The sequence below is a fragment of the Squalius cephalus genome, assembly GCF_949319135.1.
Source record: "Squalius cephalus genome assembly, chromosome: 6".
In the NCBI taxonomy this organism is placed as follows: Eukaryota; Metazoa; Chordata; class Actinopteri; order Cypriniformes; family Leuciscidae; genus Squalius; species Squalius cephalus.
This window is the reverse complement of record NC_137127.1, coordinates 1,360,928-1,375,807: the sequence shown is the minus strand read 5'-3', so window position 1 is coordinate 1,375,807 and position 14,880 is coordinate 1,360,928. Positions and strand designations below refer to the sequence as shown.

Below are 14,880 nucleotides of genomic sequence, written 5' to 3'. Positions count from 1 at the left end.
GTGCTTCTTTTTTTTCTTGTGGTTTTTTTTTAATTAACAAAAAAGAAGAGTATGTTAAAGTCTAAAGTCTTACATTTGTGAACATAATTTTGCCATTAAAAGAATACAGTTTATTATATAATAAATAGACTGACAGAAGATTAATAACTGACATGAAGTGTGTGTGTGTGCGTGTGTGTGTTCTTTTTTTTTCTCGTGGTTTTCTTTATTAACGAAAGAGAAGAGTATGTTACAAACAGTATACACGAAAATACAGCACATCTGCACACAAGCGGATTCATGTGGATCTACATCAAGACATTGAAAGATTTATACGTTTTTAAAGTTTTAACTGCTTTTTGCTTCATAGAAAGTCGAATTGAGTCAATATAAAGCTCAATTTCTCTCTTAAATGACGTAAAACGGGGTTTTTACAGGAATGTGTACATTTGTGAACATATAATTTTGCCATTAAAAGAATACAGTTTATAATAAATAGACTGTGCTTGTCTCTATAGTTCTCCAAAAGACCAAATAATAAATGTTTCCAAAACAACACAAATTGGCCGTCAATGTTCTTTGTGATAAAATGACAAACATTTTTCCAAAATGGTCTTACAATCGGGCAGTGCCGAATAAATGAACCACAACTGACACAAAAAGTGCAATTCAAATCAATGTCACTTTTAAATTTCACAAAGTAATGTTTAACTGGGTAAATTATATGTAAAATTTTTGAATGATACTTCCTTAACTTTGTTTGTAATTAAATATTTATTACGAAAAAGCCAAAGCTTTTTCCACACAATATTGTCTGTCAATTGATTCCAATATGAGTAAATATAACTATGAAAAGTATAACTCTGAATCAACATGCAGCAATGCTACATTATTCTAAATGTCAATCATTTGTTAACAAACAAGTATTTATTACCTCAATGAGCTCATTGTTTCTGCATTAAATTATTACATTGTTTAAATTAATAACTTTTTAGCTAACTGTGATTTTGTACATGTGCATTTCTGAAATACATAACTTAGACAGTTTCCTCAGATAACAGATCACTCTAAATTATAATTCATGCATTTTCTGTAAAGCTGCTTTGAAATGATGTGTACTGTGAAAAGCGCTATACAAATAAATGTGAATTGAATTAATTCGGTTACATTTCTATTATATAAAGTGCTTAAAAACTGATCTGACGGATAGAAGCACTCGCTTTGAAACGATGTGAATTGTGGAAAGCGCTTCAAATGTTAATTGCATTAAATATAAGGCAGAGACACATTGTTTCTTTGAAATAAAGCTCTTATGAATCTGTTCTGTGAGTTCAAAGAAAAACAGATATGCCCTACATAAGAACTTACTATAGTAGGTGCAGACCATTGTTGAATATTAATGCTTTTCTGATGTCTAAACAGTGTGTGTGTGTGTGTGTTCTCTCGGACAGGCTGGGGTCTGTGCGCGGCCAAGGCTCAGTATCCCATTGCTGACATGGTGAAGATGTTGAAGGAACAGGGCAAAACTGTGAGGTCAGACGCTCAACTCTCGCGAACTCTTAAATCAGCGAGAACATCAAAATAATCGCATGCTGAACTCTCACACATCCAGTGTTTTCAATGTCTTGAATACTTGGCAGGTCAGCAGCGTAATTCTGTTACAAAGGAGACAAAACACATCTGTGTCTAATAAAACAGCGCTGGTAAAAACGCAGGCGTTCTGTAAATAAAGAGGGAAAGTGTAAAACATTCTCCGAGTATTTACATCGCAGACGGTGGAGAAGACAGGATTTATAGCTTGAGGAATAAACGGTTACGCTTTATTCTCAGGTGCCCTTGTTAAGTTCTGAGTAATATTAATTAACAACATGCACTTACTATATAATTATAGTTAGTCATGTAATTATGCATTATGCAAAAAAAAATTTGTCTTGTTTTCCAGTACAAATAAAATGACTTCAGAAATCAATTGCAAAATGTATCAGTTTTTTGCTTAAAACTAGAACAAATATCTTCAGATTATACAGACTATAAATAAATAATTGTTTTCCTTCTGAATTAAGATTATATTTCTGACTCCATTGGCAGATATTAGTTCTTGTTTTAAGCACAAACTCACTTCATTTTCAGTTTTCAGAACGCAAGTCTTAATATCTTCAGTCATTTCGCTTCTCCAGTAAATGCATCTTGATTTAAGAATGTTTAGATATTTGTGCTGAAAACAAAACGAAAATACTGAGGAAAAACATAATTTTTGCAGTGTTTTTCTATTCTGCAGTAGTTGAGTATCGTGTGTGTGTGTGTGTGTGTGTGTGTGTGTGTGTGTGTGTCAGGTTTGGGATTCACCCGGTGGCCGGACGAATGCCCGGACAGCTCAATGTGCTCTTGGCCGAGGCCGGCGTCCCGTACGACGTGGTTCTAGAGATGGACGAGATCAACGATGATTTCCCAGGTCAGATTTATTTATTTATTTAAGGGCTCATATAATGCCCTTTTCACAAGATGTAAAATAAGTCTCTGATGTCCCCAGAGTGTGTGTGTGAAGTTTTAGCTCAAAATACCCCACAGATATCTTTATATATCATTTTAAAATGTCACTTTTTGAGGGTGAGCAAAAACGCACCGTTTTTGTGTCTGTCCCTTTAAATGCAAATGAGCTGCTGCTCCCGGCGCAGGGGGCGGAGCTTCAAGAGCTTGTGTCCTTTTAAGTCCCTTTAAAACTTTTAGCCTTTTATGTTCAAACCGGATTCAGACAATGATGGAGAGACTCGAGAAGAAGTGACAACATGTAGAAGCAACAGGACATTTCTGAACGGTTAGTTGATGAATTTATGAAGCTGATGTGTAGTTATCTTCTAGTCATTGATTAGCATATTCTGTCTTGATAATCTATAAATCGTGTCCCCGGGGGCGGGGTTTATGTAAAATTGTATTTAAAGAACTGATCTGACTGTTACTTCAACTCTGAACTTTATCTACACTAGTGTTGGCTTGACTTTTTATTAAGTACATTTTTATTTGTTTAAAAATAAAAAATAAATTTTAAGTAAACTTTTATCTTTTTATTAAATATTAAGACTTTTAATATTTGTGAAAGAGGGTCTTCTGCTCACCAAGACTGCATTTATTTGATCAAAAATACAGTAAAAATTGTGAAATATTATTACAATGTAAAACGGCTGTTTTCTATGTGAATATATTGAAAAATGTAATTTATTCCTGTGACAAAACCTGAATTTATTTAATTAAAAATACAGTAAAAAGCACAAAATATTAGAATTTAAAACGTCTGTTTTCTATGTGAATATACAGTAAAGTGTAATTTATTCCTGTGATCAAAGCTGAATGTTCAGCATCATTACTCCAGTCTTCAGTGTCACATGATCCTTCAGAAATCACTCTAATATGATGATTTGATGCTCAAGAAACATTTATGATTATTATCAATGTTGAAAACAGTTGATCTGCTTCAGACTTCTGTGTAAACCATCATACATTTTATTTTTCAGGATTCTTAGATGAATAAAAAGTTAAAAAGAACAGCATTTATTTCAAATAGAATCTTTTGTAACATTATAAATGTCACTTTTGATCAATTTCATGCATCCTTGCTGAATAAAAGTATTAATTTCTTCTTCTTTTTTTAATAGTAGTAATAATGTTATGTTAAATAGCCAAAGTATTTTTTTATGCCCATTGATTTCCATTGAATATGAAGTAGTGAGCGAGTTATCAGCGTTTGACTGTGCTGTCAGTGGGTTGTTTACGCATGCGGTGTAAAACACGTCTCGTATCTGTCCGGTACAGGCGGACGAGCCGATGATCAACAGACGGCAGCGGTCAGGACACATGTGGAGTCTGGTCTTTGTAATAACTCATTTTGATTATGTAATTGTGCCTAGACATGCAACCTGGAGTTGGAGTCGGAGTCGGAGGGCAGCACGTGTTTTTATTTAGCCGGCGCAGATAAGCATGTAGAGCGAGGGAGAAACCTGATCGCATCGCATGAGAACGACCGTCTTATTGTTCTCTCTCTCTGTGTGTGTGTGTGTGTGTGTGTGTGTGTGTGTGTGTGTGTGTGTGCAGAAACCGACCTGACGCTCGTGATCGGAGCCAATGACACCGTCAACTCCGCAGCGCAAGAAGATCCGAACTCTATAATCGCTGGGATGCCGGTGCTAGAAGTGTGGAAGTCAAAGCAGGTGATTATTGATTATACACAGCCGTGTGAATAAGGTCTCCGTCTATATTGGAAAACACAAAATGTCCACACTAGCGTTTTCCGAAAGTTTCTCATCCACACTGGCTACGTTTACATACAACCAAATAATCTGTTAGTAATTGGATTGACGACTCAATCGGACTGAAAGCTTCATGTAAAACTTCATGAATAGCGTAATGACTTAGAAATAGCGTAATGATGTAGAAATAGCGCAATGATGTAGAAATAGCGTGATGACGTAGAAATAGTGTAATGACGTAGAAATAGCGTAATGATGTAGAAATGCGTAATGATGTAGAAATAGCGTAATTATGTAGAAATAGCGTAATGATGTAGAAATAGCGTAATGACTTAGAAATAGCGTAATGACGTAGAAATAGCGTAATGACGTAGAAGAAATAGCGTAATGACGTAGAAATAGCGTAATGACTTAGAAATAGCATAATGACGTAGAAGAAATAGCGTAATGATGTAGAAATAACATAATGACTTAGAAATAGCGTAATGACGTAGAAATAGTGTAATGACTTAGAAATAGCGTAATGACGTAGAAATAGCGTAATGACGTAGAAATAGCGTAATGACGTAGAAATAGTGTAATGACGTAGAAATAGTGTAATGACGTAGAAATAGCGTAATGACGTAGAAATAGCGTAATGACGTAGAAATAGCGTAATGATGTAGAAGAAATAGCGTAATGACGTAGAAATAACATAATGACTTAGAAATAGCGTAATGACTTAGAAATAGCATAATGACGTAGAAAAATAGCGTAATGATGTAGAAATAGCATAATGACGTAGAATAGCGTAATGACTTAGAAATAGCGTAATGACGTAGAAATAGCGTAATGATGTAGAAATAGTGAAATGATGTAGAAATAGCGCAATGATGTAGAAATAGCGTAATGACGTAGATAGTGTAATGATGTAGAAATAACATAATGACTTAGAAATAGCGTAATGACTTAGAAATAGCGTAATGACGTAGAAAAAATTGCGTAATGATGTAGAAATAGCATAATGACATAGAATAGCGTAATGACTTAGAAATAGCGTAATGACGTAGAAATAGCGCAATGATGTAGAAATAGCGTAATGATGTAGAAATAGCGTAATGATGTAGAAATAGCGTAATGATGTAGAAATAGCGTAATGATGTAGAAATAGTGTAATGATGTAGAAATAGAGTAATGACGTAGAAATAGCGTAATGACTTAGAAATAGCGTAATGACTTAGAAAATAGCGTAATGATGTAGAAATAGCGTGGTGACGTAGAAATAGCGTAATGACGTAGTAATAGCGTAATGACGTAGAAATAGTGTAATGATGTAGAAATAGTGTAATGATGTAGAAATAGAGTAATGACGTAGAAATAGCGTAATGACGTAGAAATAGCGTGATGACGTAGAAATAGCGTAATGACGTAGAAATAGCGTAATGATGTAGAAATAACATGACTTAGAAATAGCGTAATGACTTAGAAATAGCGTAATGACGTAGAAAAAATTGCGTAATGATGTAGAAATAGCATAATGACATAGAATAGCGTAATGACTTAGAAATAGCGTAATGACGTAGAAATAGCGCAATGATGTAGAAATAGCGTAATGATGTAGAAATAGCGTAATGACGTAGAAATAGCGTGATGACGTAGAAATAGCGTAATGACGTAGAAATAGCGTAATGACGTAGAAATAGCATAATGATGTAGAAATAGCGTAATGACTTAGAAATAGCGTAATGACGTAGAAAAAATTGCGTAATGATGTAGAAATAGCATAATGACATAGAATAGCGTAATGACTTAGAAATAGCGTAATGACGTAGAAATAGCGCAATGATGTAGAAATAGCGTAATGATGTAGAAATAGTGTAATGATGTAGAAATAGCGTAATGATGTAGAAATAGCGTAATGATGTAGAAATAGTGTAATGATGTAGAAATAGAGTAATGACGTAGAAATAGCGTAATGACTTAGAAATAGCGTAATGACTTAGAAATAGCGTAATGATGTAGAAATAGCGTGATGACGTAGAAATAGCGTAATGACGTAGTAATAGCGTAATGACGTAGAAATAGTGTAATGATGTAGAAATAGTGTAATGATGTAGAAATAGAGTAATGACGTAGAAATAGCGTAATGACGTAGAAATAGCGTGATGACGTAGAAATAGCGTAATGACGTAGTAATAGCGTAATGACGTAGAAATAGCGTAATGATGTAGAAATAGCGTGATGACGTAGAAATAGCGTAATGACGTAGTAATAGCGTAATGATGTAGAAATAGCGTGATGACGTAGAAATAGCGTGATGACGTAGAAATAGTGTAATGATGTAGAAATAGCGTAATGACGTAGTAATGAAATAGCGTAATGATGTAGAAATAGCGTAATGATGTAGAAATAGCGTAATGACTTAGAAATAGCGTTAATGATGTAGAAATAGCGTAATGACGTAGAAATAGTGTAATGACGTAGAAATAGCGTAATGACTTAGAAATAGCGTAATGTAGAAATAGCGTAATGACGTAGAAATAGCGTAATGACGTAGAAATAGCGTAATGACTTAGAAATAGCGTAATGATGTAGAAATAGCGTAATGACTTAGAAATAGCGTTAATGATGTAGAAATAGCGTAATAACGTAGAAATAGCGTAATGACTTAGAAATAGCGTAATGACGTAGAAATAGCGTAATGACTTAGAAATAGCGTAATGATGTAGAAATAGCGTAATGATGTAGAAATAGAGTATTTATATCGTAGAAGGTGGAGAAACCAGAATTTATAGCTTGAAGAATAAACGGTTACGCTTTATTTTCAGGTGCCCTTGTTATACTCATATAAGTTCTGAGTAATATTAATTAACAACATGCACTTACTATATAATTATAGTTAGTCATGTAATTATGCATTATGCAAAAAAACAACAACAATCTTTCTTAGTATTTTTGTCTTGTTTTCCAGTACAAATAAAGCAAAATGACTTGAGATATCAATTGCAAAATGTATCAGTTTTTTTGCTTAAAACTAGAACAAATATCTGCAGATGGACTATCAATAAATAATTGAAACGGCGTTTCGGGTGCCTGAAAACGCAAACTTTTGAAAACGTGTTACAAGTTTTTGAAAATGTTCTCCGTGTAAACAACAAAACCATGAATCTCTGAAGACGATGATGTCATGCACATGTGTATTATGTGTTCAGTCTATAGTGTTTCATCACCATCTACTGGCCTGGCAGCAGAATACAGCGATTTTAGTCGTAAATCTGTGTGAACGGGGATCGTTTTGACAATAGGGTCGTCAGTACGTGGAAAACTCAAAGAAAAAACTTCTCCGTTTTAAGTGTATTGTTGTCGTGTAAACGTACCCTTAGTGTGGACATGGCCTAAGCGTGTGTGTGTGTGTGTGTGTGTGCAGGTGATCGTGATGAAGCGCACTTTGGGTGTGGGATACGCTGCGGTCGATAACCCCATTTTCTACAAGCCCAACACTTCCATGCTCCTGGGAGACGCCAAGAAGACCTGCGACAGTTTACAGGCCAAAATAAGAGACGCCTTTTACTAAAAAGAGTGCAAGAAATCATTTATTGTCAGATACACATTGAAGTGCCTTTAGAAATCCAATCAGTGAATGTTTCAGCCATTCTGGGAATATGCATGCGGACTTTGACTTGTAAATAAAAAATATTTAAATCTCACTGAGACAAAATGCATCCACTGCGTTCAAATAATAGTTATTGTTTGTTTGTTTCACACTTTCCCAGCAGCCTGTTTGGCTTTATTGATGAGTTTATGCAGGAATGAGAAGAAGAACAGCAGGTTGTCGTATTCTCCCGTGTACTCGGAGAAGTAGTGGTTGTGCAGGTCCTTCAGAAAGTAGTAAACGGCCTCTATTGTGGCCAGGTATGTGTCCGGACTGCCTTTCTGACGCCGCCAAAAACAGGTTCTTCTGCTCTTGAGCTCCACGTGTGGTAAAGCTGCAGGGAAATAACATCCATAACGTCACGTCTGAGACACACAGACACATGCTAAAGGGATTTTCACACTGCGCCGTTCTTAAACCCCTCTTTTAACCTCGGGTGGAGGAACATTTCACACTTGTAATTTAGAAGTGCATTATAAAAGCACAATGGATTGTACTGTTCTTTAAAGTCCCCCTGTAGTCGATAATTTTATCTCTTAAAACTCATCTGATCACCAAAATGACATTTTGTTCCTTGAAAAAATATTCATGCCTTAAAATATCTTGAATGTAACTCATTTAGTATGCGCGGTTCTATAAATATGCAAATGAGCCCTGCCTCCACTCACTCACTCAGCTCAGAGATCCACTGGTTGACGATCACACGTTGATCTGATTGGTTACAAGGTAGTTTGTGACGTCAGAAACACCAGCGATTTCAAAGCGTGTTTTTAATGTGGTGTTTTAAGAAGAATTTACACGTGGTTTATCTTAAATCATATTGAAAACACCACATTAATAACCATTATTAAAAACACGCTTTGAAATCGCTGGTGTTTCTGACGTCACAAACTACCTTGTAACCAATCAGATCCACGAGTGATCATCAACCAGGTGATCTCTGAGCTGAGTGAGTGAGTTGAGGCGGGGCTCATTTGCATATTCATAGAACCGCGTATACTAAATGAGGCAAGGGTGTCGAGTTACATTCAAGATATTTTAAGGCATGAAGACATTTTTTTCCCAAGGAGATTTTTTTTATATTATATTTAATTTTGGTGAGTTTTAAGGGATAAAATGATTGACTTTAAAGTGTGAAAGGCGCTAAAGATGAGAGGGAATCTGCTGGCACCTTGAAGACGTTCATCTGTGATGATTCTGGTGGTTTGGTTCCAGGTGCTGTCGATGAAAACCACTCTCTGGATCGGGCAGGTGTGAGTTTCAGAAGCCGCCGCCTTTAATCTCTTCGATCTCTGCGCTCCACCGGCTGAAAAATACTCCCATAATTCCTCCACCGTCATTGCATCCGGTCCGGGAAACACCAGCACGATCTGTGGGGAGAACAGGGATCCGTAAATCCCGAGACGGACTCGGCACACGGCGGGTCGGAGGGGTTTCGCTCAGTGCTGGGCGGTATACCGGTTCATACCGAACACCGCCGTTTATTTTTGTTATGATAATAATTTTTAATATACCGCAATACCGGTGTATGTTGGGAACGCGGCGCGATTTTTTTCTAAATGTCGACAAAAAAGTATTGCAAAATGACGGCATTTCCATTAACCGATGTTATACGACCAAAACTTCATTTTTTCCTCTCGTGATAAATAAAATCATTCCAAAATCATGGCAACGGACGTTGGTAGGTTTATGTATTATATCCCAGCCACTGCACTGGCCATTATTATTAATGGAAGGAGATGTATGAGTGTTTTCAAGCATTAATGGAGAACTCCGGTCAATTTTAACATTGAGCTCATTTTTTTGTACATTTGGAGTGCTGTCAATACAGAGAACAACAACAAAAATTTGTGTTGCCTACACCGTGTTATCCTCTTTTTAAAATTTGCACCCTGTTGACTTCAATGGGGCAAGTTTTAAACCTGCTTTTAGCCTCTTAACATCCTTGATGTGTCATTACAAGTGCCCAGGTCATGTGAGTGATTCCTTCAGAGTCAACACGAGTGAATCTGACTGCAGTAGATGTGAAAGATATGAATAAAAATGATGTTATTTCAGCCAGCGCTCATACCTGTATTTACATCCTGTTTTCGGGCGAAGGCCACAGTAGTCGATTGTCGAGTTCATGCGCATAGGTTTAGCACGTACGATCATGCGCCCGAACTCGACAATCGACTACTTTGGACTTCAACCGCAAACAGGATGTAAACACAGGTATGAGTGCTGGCTAAATAAATATCATTTTTATTCATATCTTTCACATCTACTGCAGTCAGATTCACCGTGTTCACTCTGAAGGAATCACTCACATGACCTGTGCACTTGTAATGACACATCAAGGATGTTAAGAGGCTAAAAGCAGGTTTAAAACTTGCCCCATTGAAGTCAACAGGGTGCAAATTTTAAAAAGAGGATAACACGGTGTAGGCAACACCGATTTTTGTCGTTGTTCTCTGTATTGACAGCACTCCAAATTTACAAAAAAATGAGCTCAATGTTAAAATTGACCGGAGTTCTCCTTTAATGGTGAGGAACGACCCTTATTATACTGTGAGCGGCACATATGAGGAGTTTCTGGGTGTTTCTCCCTCAGATCTGCTCAGAGGTCTTGATTGTGGCATTTATTTGAGGTTTAGAATCCATTATTCCTGTATTTCTTTTGTCTTATATGAGTTTAATCAAGAACTCTGTCTTGTATTCTGTCCAAACACACCTCATCATCTACATCAGGTGACCTGTAAATGCACAAAAACGGTTTCCATTGCAGTTTTGCGAAATATTCCTTTTTCGAATTGCCTGAAAAACCTCCTCATGCGAGCGGAAAAACTTTTTTTCGATAAATGGGAGTTTTTGCGAAATTGACGTGTTTCCATTGGGCGTATCTTCAATTCGCAATTTTAATTTGTGCAATTTGAAGGGTAATGGAAACGCGGCTACTGTTGCACTGGTGATGCTCAGCTGTGTGTGTTACTGAGCGGTGAAGATGGAGAGGTTAAACTATAACTGATAGCTGTCAAATTATATTACAGTTTTTCCCATACATTGCTTCATAATATCAACACTGCCCGCCACAAGTAGATTTTCTTGAAGGCTTTGACATTGTTGCATAAACATGAGCACTGCACGTTTCAAAGTCAGGGTTAGGGTACCGTGAAACCGGTATAATTTTGAAAAATACCATGATATAAATCTTTGGTCGTGCCGCCCAGCACTAGTTTTGCTCACGTTTTCTGCGCTCTGGTCCAGCTCGGGGATGCAGGGATATGTGTAGATGGTGACGTCTTGCGGCGCGAGGATTCTGGCCTGAATTGCCGTGCTCTTGCCGTCCGTTTCATTCGGGTGTTTGATGATGTCGATCTTCACCGGCAGCTGAAAACACCAGACAGATGTTTCATGAGCTTTAAAGAGGACATATCATGAAAATCTGACTTTTCCCGTGTTTAAGTGCTATAATTGGGTCCCCGGTGCTTCTACCAACACAGAAAATGTGAAAAGTGAAACCCAGTAACTGTGTTTTGGTGAGCCTTTCTCTGCAAGCATGTCAAAAAATAAGCCGATCAGATTTCGCTCTCCTTCTGACGTATGAAGAGGATCTTATTATAATATTACCGGCCCTTAATCTGCACGTTTACTCATGACAACAGAGACCAGTTCTAGCAGTGAAACCAGTTCTAACGCAATGATAAAGATCCAGCAGAGCCTGAAACTGTTCTGTGGTTGAGCACAGACGAGCACTGAACACTATTGACCAGAACATGTCACCGCTGTCTTATAAAGACCTCAGGAACTGTGGACACTTGTGGAGAAGTTAAACATGATGATGAGATGATCAGTGTAACTCCACAACAACTACAGAAATGTCTCCGCTAACATTCAGAAGCTCTTCCTGAGTCTCTCCGTAAGGCTGCACTCGCTACTGGTGATTCTGGGATTCTGGATGAGTGAGATTGGCCTGTTCTGTTATTGCCGGAGTTTCTGAAGCTCGTGTAAAGGCTCCGCCCTCTTCTGAACGGAGGCGGAGCTAAAGCTCATTTGCATTTAAAGGGACACACACACAAAACACGTTTTTGTTCACACCCGAAAAGGGGCAAATTTGACAAGATATAATAAATGATCTGGTATTTTGAGCTGAAATTTCACACACTTTCTGGGGACACCATAGATTTATATTACATCTTGTGAAAAGGGGCATAATAGGTCAATTTAACAAACACAACATGCGATTCATTGTATATTTCTTTTTCCGTGGACCGTGAAAGGAGATGTTGATTCATATGAGGAACTGACTCTCAAATCATTTTCTAATCCTAAAACTATGGAAGGAATGAGTGTTTGGCGGCCACGAGTTTCCTGTGGGTTTTGGATTTATTGAGTTACTTTTATGTCGAAGGCCAATTGTCTTCCAGTAATGTTCACCACAAACCTTATTTTACTCATAATTCCAGAATGTAAAACACGGTTAATTCAATCATGAAGAATTGGCTCGGTCTATAAATTAATTAATTAAGTTATTCTGATTCAATATTATTAAGATAAATCATTTACAATAAACACTGCAATATTCCATAAAAAATAAAAACGGTCAATTCTGATTTCATGGTGACTTTAAATTCTGGAAAATTTTACTTTCATATATAACTTAAATTTCAGATTCTTATTGTTTCTTGTCATTTTAGCATCAGTCATTCAGGTTTGGAGCGACATGATGGTGAGCAAATGATGACAGAATTGACACTTTTGGTTTAATTGTTCCTTTAAATGTGCACAGTTACAATGCGATTATTTAAAGTCATGCTAACTGAGTTACCGGTATGTGTGATGATGATGATGATGATGATGCGAGCGCGTGCTGTTTAATGTGATGGTTTACGGACCTTGACGCTCGGAACGTCCCGCGGCTCCAGCCCGACCAACGCGCAGCAGCTGTAGCAGTAAAACATGCGCGACGCGCCGCAACGCGAGCACTTCATCCGACCCGCGCGCTGCGCGTCATCCAGCGGGGCGTGCGACGCGAGCATCAAGCCGCTCAGAGAGCTCCTGTCCCCGGCAGCGCAGTCCTGATCCGACATGATCGCGTCCACACACTCCACACACACACTGTAAAACAGATGACAACAATCCCACGTGTTCACTGCGCACCGGAAACACTCACACGCCTCGAGGTCGAGGAAGCCGGAAGCCGAGGAAGCGGTTGCCTAGCAACAGACTGTTGTTTGTTTGAGACCATGGAGAAACAGACGAAGAAGAAGAATATTTGCTCCCTGGATGATTTTATTCAAGCTCAAGGACTGGTGGGTTCAAATGATCATTTAGCAGAATAAAGCAGCTAAGTTAACTATAGTTATGTATGTATGTATGTATGTATGTATGTATGTATGTATTTGTGTGTGTGTGTGTGTGTGTGTGTGTGTGTGTGTGTCATCACTGGATAACTGTGTGTGTGTGTGTCATCACTGGATAACTCTCAGTCTCACGAATTCGCGCCAAAACTTCTCACGAAATCGCGCCAAAACTTCTGTGGTGAGTCTAAACAAGTCCTCAGATGATCAAAATGAATATATATATATATATATATATATATATATATATATATATATATATATATATATATATATATTCATTTTGATCATCTGAGGACTATATATATAATATAATTTAAGGCATTTAAAACCACTGACAAATAAATTGAATATAATTTTGGCAGCAGGTAAAATAAGTCTTCAAGTCCTCAGATGTTTAAAATGAGTCTCTCTCTCTCTCTATATATATATATATCATAAAAACGGAGTTTAGATTGTTTTAAAGTGCAAGGGTGGACTTTTATATTACACACAAGTTTGCTTAATTTGTCTGTCATTTCCTTGTTCTGTCAGTATAGTCAAATATGCGTTATTTGTGATGATAAAATGGAGAGTGTGTGTGTTAACCTGCCTGTGAACTCCGAACCTCTGTTTATTTCATTTACAGTAAGACATTGATATAATGATACATTATTATATTTATATTAATTTAAAGTATAATGGACCTCATGAAATTGACAATTCAGCACCAACATATTGGTCTTAAAAATAGGCCTTATTTTGTAATGCCAAATTAAACTATTTTAAATATATAAAATTTTTAAATGTAATAAAAAAAAAGTGATATTATGAAGAGTTTTTGAGATCCACTCTATAATTAGTTTTTTTTATCTTATTTAATACATTCTATACATTTACAGTGCTTTACTGTGTATAATAGGCTAAAACAAATATCCGGTCCTTGATTTTGGTTGGTTGAGTCGCGTTTGAAGCCATTGTAAATTAAGGCCCGTTCACACCAAGAATGATAACTATATTAGTGTCCATACTAGCGCACAATATCGCTCTGGGTCATGCCGAGAACATAGATACCAATTTTGACATAGTCGGCCGAACTTCCTGTTCGCCATTTTGATTTTCTTAAAAAAAACCCGACTTTTTCAAGTGTTCATAAAATATAGCATTTTACGACAAAATTCAAAATGACGATACAGGAAATTTGGGTATCGTTCGACTCAGCATGCTGCACTGGATCTAATGGTCCTAACGGTTCAGCAAAAATGAAAATGTTTCATATCTCCTGACCACTAGGTGGCACTGTGTCGCTCTGAATACGTTAAAGTGTTGTGGAGATATAGCAGAGAATGTCTAATAAGGGGAGAAGTTCCACTCTCAGTGAACTTCCGGCTTCTGAACTGGTTGCAGTTCCACTCTGGCTCCACATGAGGGCGCTCACAGGACGAGTGCAGAATGAATGGAGGTCTATGGCGCTATACCCCTAAAAATCCACTTTTCTCAGGATATAATTTTTTGTCTAGTAATTTGAATGTTGTATTCGAAAGGAGATGCAAAGAAATTACACATTGCTGGGTGTTAGATTTTTTAGAGTCACTTATTTGCTTTAAAAAGTCTTTTAAAATGTCAATGACGTCATACACATCGTACGACCAGAGATACTGCTTTACGGCAATCCTTCAGTCACTTTAGTGCTTTCGCGTCTGCACTTTCT

General features: G+C 37.2%; 2 protein-coding genes across 2 annotated transcripts in view; one reads left to right on the top strand and one right to left on the bottom strand.

The window, feature by feature from the left end:
• nnt2 (nicotinamide nucleotide transhydrogenase 2) overlaps positions 1–7,921 on the top strand; it is a 32,749-nt gene extending 24,828 nt beyond the window's left edge. Inside the window, exons 18-21 of the mRNA XM_079873854.1 lie at positions 1,431–1,512; positions 2,313–2,431; positions 4,066–4,181; positions 7,627–7,921. Coding sequence (XP_079729980.1) covers positions 1,431–1,512; positions 2,313–2,431; positions 4,066–4,181; positions 7,627–7,773 — 464 coding nt within the window. The 3' untranslated portion in view covers positions 7,774–7,921. The remainder of the gene's footprint in view (positions 1–1,430; positions 1,513–2,312; positions 2,432–4,065; positions 4,182–7,626) is intronic.
• Positions 7,922–7,956: 35 nt separating this feature from the next.
• Positions 7,957–13,002, bottom strand: dtwd1 (DTW domain containing 1). The gene is made up of 4 exons (XM_079873877.1): positions 12,726–13,002; positions 11,077–11,220; positions 9,023–9,221; positions 7,957–8,185 (listed from the first exon to the last, which is right to left on the bottom strand). Exons 1-4 carry the CDS (start codon positions 12,918–12,920, stop codon positions 7,959–7,961), a joined length of 765 nt encoding a protein of 254 aa, XP_079730003.1. The 5' UTR covers positions 12,921–13,002; the 3' UTR covers positions 7,957–7,958.
• Positions 13,003–14,880: the final 1,878 nt, after the last annotated feature.

Bases quoted from the DNA above. Each gene is read 5' to 3' on its own strand.
- dtwd1 (XM_079873877.1), bottom strand. From the start codon at position 12,920: ATGTCGGATCAGGACTGCGCTGCCGGGGACAGGAGCTCTCTGAGCGGC. The intron at 9,222-11,076 runs GTGAGCAAAACT...TTCTCCCCACAG, and splicing joins TGGACCAGAGCGCAGAAAAC to ATCGTGCTGGTGTTTCCCGG. The intron at 8,186-9,022 runs GTGCCAGCAGAT...ATTTCCCTGCAG, and splicing joins CACAGATGAACGTCTTCAAG to CTTTACCACACGTGGAGCTC.